The 13,950-nt window shown below is 40.4% G+C and overlaps 1 protein-coding gene across 1 annotated transcript; it reads left to right on the top strand.

Annotated features, from left to right (window-relative positions):
• The first annotated feature begins 1,008 nt into the window (after nt 1–1,008).
• Nucleotides 1,009–3,424, top strand: LOC130744460 (uncharacterized). Its single transcript, XM_057596642.1, has 3 exons — nt 1,009–1,546; nt 1,637–2,004; nt 3,398–3,424. Exons 1-3 carry the CDS (start codon nt 1,009–1,011, stop codon nt 3,422–3,424), a joined length of 933 nt encoding a protein of 310 aa, XP_057452625.1.
• Nucleotides 3,425–13,950: the final 10,526 nt, after the last annotated feature.

Genomic DNA, 13,950 nt, shown 5'->3' on the forward strand with positions numbered 1-13,950 from the left:
AAGGAAATTCACACGGAGAATCGAACTTCTCTAAATCCCATCGCGATCCACGTAGTCCGGGAATCAAAATCTACCGTTCCCCACAGACGGCGCCAAATGTTCCTTCATGAACATTGGGATGAGGTATAGTACCTAAGATGCAAGGAACGTGACGTGAGATTCCTAGAGAGAATGAGAGCGTAACCGCTTAGAGAGAGAGAGTGTAACTGAATTTCAAGTTTGTTATTTCTCCAATGAGCTAAGAGTCCCTTACATTTGGTATCCCTCCTCTATTTATAGTTGGGGGAGTTGGGCTTAGCGCCTCTAAATCTTTCTAATGGGCCAGTTGGGCCTTCGGGTGGAAGGCCCAAGTCCCCAGCCTGCTCATCGCCCCAGGCCAGCGCTCCTGGGCGAGGAACCCTGGGGTCTCGCCCAGTCCAGCAGCCACATCTCATGTCCATGGAAAATACTCCATCCCGAATTGCATTGAAGTCTTGAAAAGTGTAAAGGAGGAGGGGCTTTTAAATGACCATCAATTTAACTATGCTTTAGAATTACTTACCGTTAGCGAAAATAGAGTCATATTTATGTCCTTAATTGACTCAATGGAGGCTTTGGTAGGTTGGATTAAGTTCAAGTATGTGGAATAGAAAAAACTCTAGTCTTTTGCTTAGGATTTGGCTTTCTGTTTGTTTTTCTCTTGTTAAACATTACAACTTCGCATTGAAATTTATGTTTATGCATTTGGATTATGGTTATAAACATGTATATACATTTTAAGGCGTTATTAACAACTTGTTTTCAAATTATTCTACAGATGACTTCTATTGAAACTAGTGCATATTCAAGAAAAATTAAAAAAAGGAAATGTGCAAAGTTCTACAAAATATGTAATGCTGCAGCAGCTATTGCATGTGTATACACATGAAGTTTTTGATGAAGCAAGGTAATAGATTTCTCTATTCTCAAGGATGGAAGTGGGTTAGAGAAACTCTTAACACTCCAGGTGAAAGTTACAACATGTTTAGAATGGAGTCTCATACTGTACTAATGCTTGAAAAAATATTGGTGAGTAATGGTTGGCTACATCCATCTAAGGAAATGACATCCTGGGAAGCAATAGCCATGTTTCATTGGAGTTGTGCACATAGTGAGACAAATAGGAATGTCCAGAATAAATTTGGGAAGTCAGGAGAGACCATAAGTAGGAAGTTTGGTGAAGTTCTGGATGGCTTATGTTTATTAGCAAAGGAAATTGTGAAGCCTCCGGATTTTAACTTTGTTGAAGTTCCAGCAAAAATTAAAGATGATCGTAAATTTTGGCCTTATTTTGAAGGATGCATTGGTGCTATAGATGGAACACATATACCAGTCATTGTTCCCACCAAAGATCAAGTTCGCTATATCGGTATAAAGGGATATCCAACACAAAATGTCATGTTAGTGTGCAACTTTGAAATGTTGATCACTTTTGTTGTTGTCGGCTGGCCTGGTACTGCACATGACACACGCATTCTTTCATCAGCTATTGAAGATATAAAAACTGTGTTTCCTCACCCTCCTGAAGGTATATACGATCTTATCCTTTTAACATTGATTTGTTATTTTTAAATATTTTAACATTGGTTTTTTAATGATAAAATATTTTAAGTTTTAGGAAAGTATTATCTTGTGGATGCTGGATATCCAAACATGAAAGGTTATCTAGCACCATACAAGGGTGAAAGATATCACATTCCTGATTTTAGAGCTGGTAGTCAAGCAGAAGGTTTTCAAGAAATATTCAATCATGCACATTCTTCATTGAGAAATGTCATTGAACGAACAATTGGGGTATGGAAGAAAAGATGGCATATCTTATGTGATATGAGACCATATCCATTGATCAAACAACAGAAGATTATAGTTGCAACAACAACACTCCATAACTTTATTCGAATATGTGGTGTTGAAGATGAAGAATTTAACAAGTGTGATAGTGTTCCAGGATACATGACTGAGTGTGAAGAAGAAAGGAATATGAAGGTGCGAAAAACACTAGAAAGGGGGGTTTGAATAGAGTTTTCGAGTAAAAGATATACTTTTGAACTTTTTCCAAACTCAAAGATAAAAACTAGGTGCTGAGGAATATGAAGTAAAGCACGCAAGTATTTTATCCTGGTTCACTTGAGATAAAAGCTCAAGCTAATCCAGTCCACCCGTGAAGGTGATTTCTTCCTTCTTTTGATGAAGGCAATTCACTAAAATCAATGAGTGTTACAACTGCACTTTGCTACCTGCTAAGTGACTAACAATACACTGATTTTCTCACTAGTATCCTCTTAAGAAGCTGATCTACCGATCCTCTTAAGACTAGCTAAACACTGAATCAACCTTGATTCAAACTTCTCAAGATCCGACCAACCTTGGTCTCTTGAGGAGCTTTACAAAGGTTTGTAAAAGATTTCGGGTTTACAATAAATGCTTCTAAAAAGCTAATAGTAAACTCAGATGTTTAAGAACAATGAAGAAATAATGCTAAGAGATTGATTCGTATAAGTTGAATGGTTTCAGCAAAGCTTCTTAGCCTCTTTCTTCTTTCTTCAGCCTTTATATACTCCAAGACATGTGATGTAGCCGTTGCTAGGGTTTTGTCCGTTGAAGTGGCAATCTTGTAATATCAGACTGCTAGGCTGAACGAGGTAGGTGGCGGACAGACTGAGGCTTGTACGATTTGTACTATGACAGCGACCTGTCCTTTCACCAGTTGACTTGAGATCTGGAGTGCTTCAGATGAACGTTGGTGAAGCTTCTGATCATCGTCAGATTAAAGCTTGGATTCTTCTGACCTTGCAACTTCTGCTTCTGAACATGTTCCTCAGAACTTCTGAACGTCAGAGCTAGAATAGCTTGGGTCTTCAGAACCAACTTCTTGCAGGTCTTCGGAACTTGAGTCTTCTACTTCTGGACCGTCCTGCTGGAACATCTGGTCTTTAGAACTTCTGACTCCGGTTCTTCAGTACCTCTTGAGAGCTTGTATCTTCAGAACTTCTGAAGGATTTGCCACTGTTCTGAACGAACATGGTAAGCTTTAGAGCTCTCTTTTTAGTATCCCTTGGTTCTTCTTCTTCTGAATGAATAGGCTTGGGTCAGATTCAGAACCTGTTTGTCACAACTAAAAGAGACAAACGTTAGGGTACCACAATTGTTCATCATCACAAACTTTAATTGTAATGATCAAAATATAGAGATGCAGCCACTGATCAATCCTTGATCTTACAATCTCCCCCTTTTTGATGATGACAAAACAAGTATTTTGATGAACAATTCTTAAACAATAAACTGAATACACAAGAGAGAAGAGATCAGAGTTAAAACTTATCCTTGTGTAACGGTTGGTATTGCTCTTTCTGAATCTAGTGTTGCTCTTGATTCTCAGCTAGAGTCTCCCCCTGACTACCCCTGAATCTATGACTTGATGAGATAATGAAGAGTCTAGATTCGGAGTCTTGGTGATGTGATCGGAAGATACGCGTAGAAGGATGTATACTCATCAGAACATGATGGTTCAAAACTTGCGTAGATCACTTAAGAACATAGATTCTTGTCCAGATATAATTGGAATAAGGCTTCAGAAGCAAATTAGTTCAGAGTATGAACAAAATGTATTCCTTATTTGAGACGCTTGACAATATCTATATGCTATAAGTATTGATACTTATTCTCCTCTACTGGTTTTATATAAGATAAGAAAAAAATTTATCAAAACCATTTTATGTACTCCCCCTTTTTGTCATATTCAAAAAGAGTGAAAAACAAAGCCAATATCAAGCAAGTAATTATTACTTAACGAAGAGAGTACAGAGGATAGAAAGGAATGAAGAAAACTAATCCTAGATACATAGGAAAGCACGGGAGTTCTTCATGGAGAGAAGTTGAAGATGCAGGGGACGCACGTCCTGATCAAACGAGGCTAACTGGATAGCCAGTTCTTCCTTCAGAGCTTCATTCTCCCGGATAGCATCTTGATCGGCTTCGTCTTGATCTTCTTCATATTCAAGGAGCATACAAATGCCCTCGAACTGAGCTTCAATGTCCTTCCGGCGAGTGGTCAGACGAAGGAGGTCATTCAGAACTTCTTGAAGGTTCTGAAGACAGTGAGTTTGATGGGATGTCAGCCAACAATTCAGAAGATTCTCAATCTTCTCAAGAGCTTGAGAAATTTGAGAAGTAGATAGATTAACGCTCCAAGGAAAGACTTGGTCAAATACCATAGTCTTGAGTTCAGAAATCAATTCGACAGAAGTCATTCTTGAAGTAGAATTGAGAGGAGAGTGAAATGACTGATGTAAAGTGAATTGCGGTGTGATGGAGAAGAAGGATTGCAGAGATTATAAGGATGAAAAGTAACAGAAAAACATGCATAAAACTTATCAAATCATAAAGGCATGTGAGTTACTAAGTGGACGGTGCATTGAATAATAGAATAAGAATGTAACACAGTCAACATGAAATAAATTCACTCAAAACAAATAAATGCATGCAAGATAGATGATAGGGGTTCAAGGTTTTGATGAAGAGGGGAGATTCTCGATCTGGAACTTCATCATATCTTCCATTCTGCGTGAGGATTCTTGAATATGCTTACTTTGCTCAATCTGGATAAGTCCTTGTTGCTCAACCATCTGAAACAATCTCTGCTGATCATCTTGAATTCTGTCAATTCTGACAGCAAGAGTAGCAACTTCTGGAACTTGAGCTGAAGTAGGAACTTCTGGAGCTAGAGTATGAGTAGGAACTTCAGCCTCTGATGACATTTCAGCATCAACTTGAATTGGCACTTGCTTCTCAACTTCATTAGCATCTGCATCTTCCAGAATAACTATGCCATCAGAGCTGTCTTCTGCAACCTCTGCTGGAATCATCTCAGCATCTTCTGAGGTACATTCAGAAACAACATAGTGTCTTTCAGCCATAGCTCTTCTCAAGGGTTCACAGACCCTGTGCAGAACTCTCTGCCTTTGCTCATAAGCTCTCAGACGCATCATGAACTCTCAGACGTTTCTCACTGCGAAGCTGCTTCTGAAGTTCATAAGCTTTGCTTTCTGACCATCTTCCGAAGGCAGACCACAGACCATCAACAAATGAGGCGTCAAACTGATTATCAGTTACCTGATATAACCATTTCAGTCTTCTGGTTGCCTCTTCAGAGAACTCCTGAATGAGTTGAATCAGATTTTGAGGTCGGAAGGAGGTTGCTAAGGTCAGAACAGGCTGAGGAGTTCTGGTTGCATTGGAGCTTGAAGCATTGGAGCTATCAGTTCTGGGTTGTCCTGAAGGAATAGAATAGAATCAATCTCATGATTCTTCTCTATTCCTGAGTGATCAGATTCATCCATATGCTCAGCTTCAGAGATCGTTACTTGCATTTGCCTTGAGGTAGCAGTCTTCTCAGGTGAGGTAAAACTCAGATCTCGTGAGTTTACTGCAGAATAGTTGGACAAGGACACATAGGAAGTTTCAGCAGCATCTTGAAGCTGATCTTCAAAGTTGGAAGCTACTTGCTGAAGAGGCTTCACATTGAAGGTCGGTTCAAGGATCTGAACATCATCATCCTCTTTTTCTTCCTCAGTAGGGATCGCACCAGTTTGAGTTAGCAGGAGGCTCTTTGAAGTGGATGGAGGCTTGGGAGTGAAATGTTGAACCAAATTTCTCAGAGTAGCCTCACTTTGAACAATACCTTGAATGAAGGGATTGAAAAGAGGTACAGGTTCAGTTGTGGTGAATGTGGAAGAGGTGTGAATTGGGATGGATGGAATGGCAGTGGTAGCTGTTTGGATGTTTGATTGAGGAGCTTGTGTTTCAGCTTGAGAGAAAGTTTGTGTTTGAGGTTCTGTTTGAGTGGGAGCTGTTTGGGTTGAGGTAGGCATGGAAGTAGATATAGGCAGGGCTTGTTCAGGAATAACTACTGAAGCAGAATCAGAGTTAATGCTTTCAGTAATTACCTTACTTGATTCTCTGATAGAGATGGATCTGGTGAGTCTAGCAGTCCTTGCAGGTTCTGAGGTTGTCTTTGATCTCCTTTCTCTTTGTACTTCTGAGATCTTTTCAGATGCTTGCTTTGGTCCTGACTCCTTCTTCTGAAGTGGACCCTTCAGAGGCAGTTTCAACCTCTTGCCTATGGGCTCTACATCTGAATCAGTGGATTCTTCAGCTTCTCCTGATTCCCTTATGACTTGGAGCACATTTTCAATGATCTCACAGTCATCCTGCTCAACTTCTTCTTCAACTTGGACTGTTTGAAGTCTTTGCCTTTTTACCAGAGGGACATCATCTTCGGTTTCCTCATCAGATGATTCTTCAATAATTGCTTTCCTCTTGACATTCTTTCTAGGTGGAACTTCTTCTTCTTGGGTTCCAGAGGAAGAATCCATAGAGCTCTCAGAGGCATCAGATTGAGATTCCTCATATGACTCTTCTGGAGTTCTTTTAGGAGAGGGTTCTGGAAGTGATTCCCTGATGACTACTGACTTGGATGCAGCTTTCTTCTTATTACGTTCTTCTATCAGAATCCCTTTGCCCTTGGGATCTGAAGACTTGCTGGTTGTTTTCTTTGCTCTCCTTGTTGGCATCTCAGGAGGACTGTCAGGAAGAGTCCTGACAAACTCTTCAAGAGTGATTTTATCTCCATTGCTGCTGAGCATTCTTACATATTCCAGAATGCTTGCTGGATTGTCCTTCTTGGACCAGAGAGGAAAGTCATCAACAGGATAGTTCCTCTGACAAACCTCTTCAGATGTATCTTCTGTAGGCTCAACTTGGACTTTCTCAATAATTTGCATTCTCTTCAACTTGGTCCCATTGAGAGCATCTCCAATGGTCATGGTCAGATCTTCATGAAGTCCAAGATCTGACAAGGTCTTGACTAGTTTATTCTGGATGAAGATATCTGAGAGCAACCTTCCATAAGGAATGTAAGAGATTGACCTCTTGTTCTCCGTGGCGGTAGTCCTTGACTTCTCAACACATTCCTTCAAATAGTTGAAAAGCAGAAACGGCAGACATATAGGCTCACCCTTAGAAATATAATACATGATTACCTTTTGAGTTGCGTTAAGGTAATCAGTTCCACCGGTTCTGGGGTGAATGCAGTAGATGAAAATCTTCTGCCAGATTTTCATGATAGGCTTCAGATCCTTTATGCCATACTTGGTCCTCTCCAGAGACCAATTGTCATAAATCGCCTTATTGACTAAGTTCTTCATCCCAGGAACATTAGCATCAACGTTTTTGATCCTTTTGCCTTGCTGGAACTCCATACCCAGCAGCTTTGCAATGGACTCTTCTGAAACCACAATCTTCCTGTCCAGCACATGAGAAACGACATAGTAGTCGTTGTAAACTGCGTTTTTCCAGAATTCTATAACCAGTTTGTTGTAAATTGGACCACAGAGTCTATCAAAGTAGCCAGACCACCCTTGCAAGTTGACTTGATTCTTGATATCAAACCCATGATCAGCCAGGTTGTCGAAGTCCACTCTTGCTTCGTTGCACACAACCAATTCTTCAACTTTCTTGACACAGGTGACCACATTGGGTGTGTCCAGAATCTGCTGAGCTGCTTCAAATCTTAGCTTTTCTTGATCTTTGACAGTTTGTTTGGAGGAAGCAGTAACATTTGTCTTTGATTTCTTTGATTTGCCCATGATTCTCCGGTAGTGAGGTTTAGGGTTCAGAGAGAGAGGAATATTGGAGAGAAGAGTAAGAATGAATGCAATGCACACGAAGAGTTTGAAAACCGTATGTGTAAGTGTGTGGGAGATCGTGTGTGAAGAGTGCATATAGTGGGTTAAATGGTAACCGTCGAGATTTTAAGAAGAGAAAAGAGTGAAAACAAGATCAACGGTTCTAAAATAGATAGTCTGAAAATAGCATAGTGGAGGAGAGTAGGCATTATCATTATAGCAGATACACCACACAACTCAAGGAACTATGTCACAAATGAAGTGACACGTGTATTGATGTCTACCACAGAAGTTTAACCAGTGGGTTAAGTGCTTCTGATCGAGTACCTTCTGAAAGGGGTAACATCTGATGACTTCAGACGTACCAAGGTCAGAAGTTCTGAAGAGAACCTTACTCTGGACAAAAGTCCATATTCAGGTTTTCAAGAATAAATAAAAACCTATCTTCTGCTAAGGGCTTAGTGAAAATATCTGCCCACTGATGGTCAGTATCGACATACTCTAATGATAGAGTGCCCTTCTGAACATGATCACGAATATAATGATACTTTACCTCTATATGCTTTGCTCTTGAGTGTAGAATGAGATTCTTGCTGAGTGAGATTGCAGCTGTGTTGTCACAGTAAATAAGAACCTTCTTCAGAGACAAACCATAGTCCTCCAGATGATTCTTCATCCATATGGTTTGTGTACAGCACGTGGCAGCTGAGACATACTCTGCTTCAGCAGTTGATAGAGCAATTGTGTTCTGTCTCTTGCTTGACCAAGTGACAAGATTTGCTCCAAGGAAATGGCAGCTTCCAGAGGTGCTTTTTCTTTCCACTCTGTCTCCAGCAAAGTCAGCATCACAAAAACCTGAAAGTGTATACTCTGATGTTTTTCTATACATCAAGCCAAGGTTAGTGGTTCCTTTCAGATATTTGAGGATCCTCTTAACAGCAGTTAAGTGAGTCTCTCTAGGATCTGATTGGAATCTAGCACAGAGATGCACACTAAATAATATATCAGGTCTGGAGGCAGTTAAGTAAAGAAGAGAGCCTATCATTCCACGATAGAGCTTCTGACAAACCTTAGAGGAAACTTCCTCTTTCTCAAGAATGCATGTTGGATGCATTGGAGTCTTAGAGATGTTGCAGTGACTCATGTTGAACTTCTTCAGAAGTTCCAAGGTGTACTTCTTCTGATGGATATAGGTGACTCCTGGTAGTTGATCTATTTGAATTCCCAGGAAGTATTTGAGTTCTCCCATCATGCTCATTTCGAATTCAGCCTGCATCAACTTGGAAAATTCCCCTTACAAACTCATTCTGTAGAAGAAAGGAGCTAAGCCTTTCGTACCACGCTCTCGGAGCTTGTTTCAGTCCATAGAGTGACTTCTTAAGCTTGTAGACATGTTCTGGATGTTTGTCATCTTCAAAGCCAGGAGGTTGCTTGACATACACTTCTTCAGAAATGTAGCCATTGAGGAAGGCACTCTTGACATCCATTTGATGGAGAATGATGTTGTGATTCACTGAGAAGGAGATCAGTAGCCTTATAGCTTCAAGCCTTGCTACAGGAGCAAAGGTCTCAGTGTAATCAATCCCCTCTTGTTGACTGTAGCCTTGAGCCACCAGTCTTGCCTTGTTTCTTGTTACTTCTCCTTTTTCATTCAGCTTGTTTCTGAATACCCACTTGGTTCTTATGACATGGAAACCTTTGGGTTTAGGCATTAAGGGCCATACATCATTCTTGGTGAACTGATCTAGCTCTTCTTGCATTGCCAGAATCCAGCCTTTGTCTTCAAGAGCTTCATCAACTGATTTGGGCTCAATGAGAGATACAAGTCCCTTCAGACTCAGAAGAGTCTTTTCTAAAGGTTTGAGCATTGACCTGGTTCTGACAGGAGCATCTTTGTTGCCAATAATCAGTTCTTCTGGATGAGAGGCAGCTATTCTTTTCTTCTTCTGAAGTTGATCAGAAGTTGTTGGAGCATCTTCAGATGCTTCTGCTTCTGGAGCAACATCCTCTGGGTTGTTCTTCGGTTGATTTGATTCTGAATAATCAATGCTTAAATCTGCAAAACTTTCAAACAGCTTTGACTTTTCTGAGCCAAGCTTATCATCAAATCTAATTTGGATAGATTCCTCAACAGTTTGATGAATAATATTATAAATTCTAAAACCTTTGGATCTTTCAGAATAACCAAGAAAATAGCATTTTAAAGCTTTAGAATCGAATTTACCCAATTGCTCCTTAGTGTTGAGCATGTAGCAAGTACTTCCAAATGGATGGAAGTAAGAGATATCAGGTTGTCTTCCTTTGCATAGCTCATAAGGAGTCTTCTCCATAATTGGTCTGATGGAGATTCTGTTCTGGATATAGCATGCAGTGTTGATTGCTTCTGCCCATAAGTGCTTGGCCATACTAGATTCTTGCATCATGGTGCGAGCCATCTCCTGAAGAGTTCTGTTCTTTCTTTCAACAACTCCATTTTGTTGAGGAGTGCGAGGACATGAGAAGTTGTGAGAGATTCCTTGGGAGTTGAACAATTCTTCAAAAGCTTTGTTCTCAAATTCTCCACCATGATCACTTCTGACAGTAATTACTGAAGTTTGGAACTCCTTCTGAACTTGGGTAATGAAGTTGGTGAACATAGTGTGAGTTTCATCCTTGTGCCTTAGAAACTTTACCCACGTCCACCTGCTGTAGTCATCCACAATGACTAACCCATACTTATTTCCTCCAATGGATTCAGTTTTCACTGGTCCAAAGAGATCAATGTGAAGTAGCTCAAGGGGTCTTGTTGTAGATACCACATTCTTTGCTTTAAATGGCTTCTTGGTGAATTTTCCCTTCTGACAAGCTTCACACAGAGCCTCTGATGAGAACTTCAGATGAGGCAATCCTCTGACGAGGTTTAGCTTGCTTAGTTGAGATATCTTCCTGAGGCTGGCATGCCCTAGGCGTCTGTGCCAGACCCATTGCTCATCATTGACTGACATTAGACACTTGACCTTCTGAGATAGCAGTTCAGAGGATTTGATTTTGTAAATATCATTTCTTCTCTTCCCAGAAAATAGAACAGATCCATCTGTTTGACTGACAGCTTTGCAGCCGGTTTGATTGAAGATCACATCATAACCTTTGTCAGCTATTTGGCTTATGGAGAGAAAGTTATGCAATAATCCTTCCACCAAAAGTACATCATTAATGACTGGAGTTTTTCCATCTCCTATGGAACCTTTTCCAATGATCTTTCCCTTCTGGTTTCCTCCAAAGCCAACGTCTCCTCCTGACTTAAGCGGTATCAGTTTTTGGAATATAGACCTTATGCCTGTCATGTGTCGTGAGCATCCACTGTCCAGGTAACATGACAGGTGTCTTAACTGAGCTGCATAGGATGTCTGCAACATGAATAATTTTTGTCTTAGGTACCCACATCTTGGGTCCTTTCTTGTTAGTTTTCCCAGAAGTTCTTGGAACTTTGGGTGCAACAGGAGGATAATACATGGGAACCTGATTATAATATTTAGACATGTCAAGTTTAAATTTTCCCTTTGGTTTTACCACTTTGGGTGTAACCTTTTCTGGAATAACAGTGCCGGCGGGAACAAAATGCTTATGCAAGGGTTCGCGTTTGGGCTCAGATGACTCACTTCTCATGGATTGAGAGTAGCCAAGGCCACTGTTTCCATTTCTGCTTATCCCATAGATCATTGAAGCCATAAGACTTTTATCTATGCCTTTAGCTAGAAACCTTTGAAACGCTTTTTCAAATAAAGTTTCATGCTTAACATCAGATGATGCAAGTTGATCTTCTAGCATGGAAATTTTAGCACGAAGGACAGAATTGTCATTTTAAGAGAATAGTTCTCTTCTATGAGTTCAGAGACTGACTTCTCATGAACTTCTGATAAACCGGTTTTAGCAGCAAATTTTATTTTAAGCTCTTTATGTTTATTTACCAGAACATCATGTTTCTCCATTATTTCAGATAAAGCAGTTCTTAGCTCAGATGGAGAAAAATTAGAGAATACCTCATCGTTATTCTCAGAGTCTGAGTCATCTTCTGAAACTTAAGCACCTCTGCTGGTGGTAGCCATCAGAGCCTCCACAACTTCATCTTCTTCTGACTCAGCTTCATCAGAGTCAGTTGCATCGAAGGTCACGAGAGCTTTCTTCTTGAAGACTTTTCTTGGTCTCTTGTCCTTCTTTAACTTGGGACAGTCACTCTTGTAGTGCCCATATTCCTTGCACTCGAAGCAAGTGACTTCCTTTCCATATGACTTCTTCTGACCAGATGAAGATTCAAATCTTCCTGAACTTTTCTTTGGTCTTTTGCCTTTGCTGTGTCTGTTTCTCCAGAGTTTGCTTAATCTCTTTGTGAAAAGAGATAACTCTTCATCACCAGATGCATCTGATAGCTCTTCAGAGGAATCTTCCTCTTCTGCCTGATAAGCTTTCGCTTTGTCATACTTTGACTTAAGAGCAATAGATTTGTCTTTCTTTTGAGGCTTGTGCTCTTTGAGTTCAATCTCATGGCTTCTGAGATGACTCACGAGCTCTTCTAACTTCAACGAGTTCAGATTCCTGGAGAGTTTCAGTGCAGTGACAAAAGCCATCCACTCCTTAGGCAAACTTCTGATGACCTGTAGAGTAGCCCTTGTTTAGCACTCTGATCCCAGCAATCAGAGTTTGAAACCTTGAGTAAGTCTCCTCAATGGTTTCACCAGATTCCATTTTAAACTGCTCATATTGTTGTATGAGAGCAAGAGCCTTGGTCTCCTTGACCTCTTCATTTCCTTCATGCATCATGACCAAGGAGTCATAGATGGATTTTGCTGTTTCTTTGTCAGAGATCTTCTCATACTCAATATATGATATTGAGCTGAATAGCATAGACTTCGCCTTGTGATGATCCTTGAAACGCTTCTTCTGAGCGTCAGTCATTTCAGAACGGGGGATCTTCACTCCTGAAGCATCTACTGGATCAGTATAGCCTTCCATGACCAAATCCCAGAGATCTGGGTCAGTGCCAAGGAAATAACTCTCTATTCTATCTTTCCAGTACTCAAACTTTTCACCATCAAAGATTGGTGCTCTGAGTTGGTTGTTGTTGTTGTCAGCGGAAGTATTGGCTTGGGCCATCGTTGTTTTTCACACAAGGTTCTGGATCACTGAACATTGTTAGGTGTTTAAATCAGAACCGGAGCTCTGATACCAATTGAAGGTGCGAAAAACACTAGAAAGGGGGGTTTGAATAGAGTTTTCGAATAAAAGATATACTTTTGAACTTTTTCCAAACTCAAAGATAAGAACTAGGTGCTGAGGAATATGAAGTAAAGCACGCAAGTATTTTATCCTGGTTCACTTGAGATAAAAGCTCAAGCTAATCCAGTCCACCCGTGAAGGTGATTTCTTCCATCTTCTGATGAAGGCAATTCACTAAAATCAATGAGTGTTACAACTGCACTTTGCTACCTGCTAAGTGACTAACAATACACTGATTTTCTCACTAGTATCCTCTTAAGAAGCTGATCTACCGATCCTCTTAAGACTAGCTAAACACTGAATCAACCTTGATTCAGTCTTCTCAAGATCCGACCAACCTTGGTCTCTTGAGGAGCTTTATAAAGGTTTGTAAAAGATTTCGGGTTTACAATAAATGCTTCTAAAAAGCTAATAGTAAACTCAGATGTTTAAGAACAATGAAGAAATAATGCTAAGAGATTGATTTGTATAAGTTGAATGGTTTCAGCAAAGCTTCTTAACCTCTTTCTTCTTTCTTCAGCCTTTATATACTCCAAGACATGTGATGTAGCCGTTGCTAGGGTTTTGTCCGTTGGAGTGGCAATCTTGTAATATCAGACTGCTAGGCTGAACGAGGTAGGTGGCGGACAGACTGAGGCTTATACGATTTGTACTATGACAGCGACCTGTCCTTTCACCAGTTGACTTGAGATCTGGAGTGCTTCAGATGAACATTGGTGAAGCTTCTGATCATCGTCAGATTAAAGCTTGGATTCTTCTGACCTTGCAACTTCTGCTTCTGAACATGTTCCTCAGAACTTCTGAACGTCAGAGCTAGAATAGCTTGGGTCTTCAGAACCAACTTCTTGCAGGTCTTCAGAACTTGAGTCTTCTACTTCTGGACCGTCCTGCTGGAACATCTGGTCTTCAGAACTTCTGACTCCGGTTCTTCAGTACCTCTTGAGAGCTTGTATCTTCAGAACTTCTGAAGGATTTGCCACTGTTCTGAACGAAC

This window comes from Lotus japonicus, chromosome 3 (genome assembly GCF_012489685.1).
Source record: "Lotus japonicus ecotype B-129 chromosome 3, LjGifu_v1.2".
In the NCBI taxonomy this organism is placed as follows: domain Eukaryota; kingdom Viridiplantae; phylum Streptophyta; class Magnoliopsida; order Fabales; family Fabaceae; genus Lotus; species Lotus japonicus.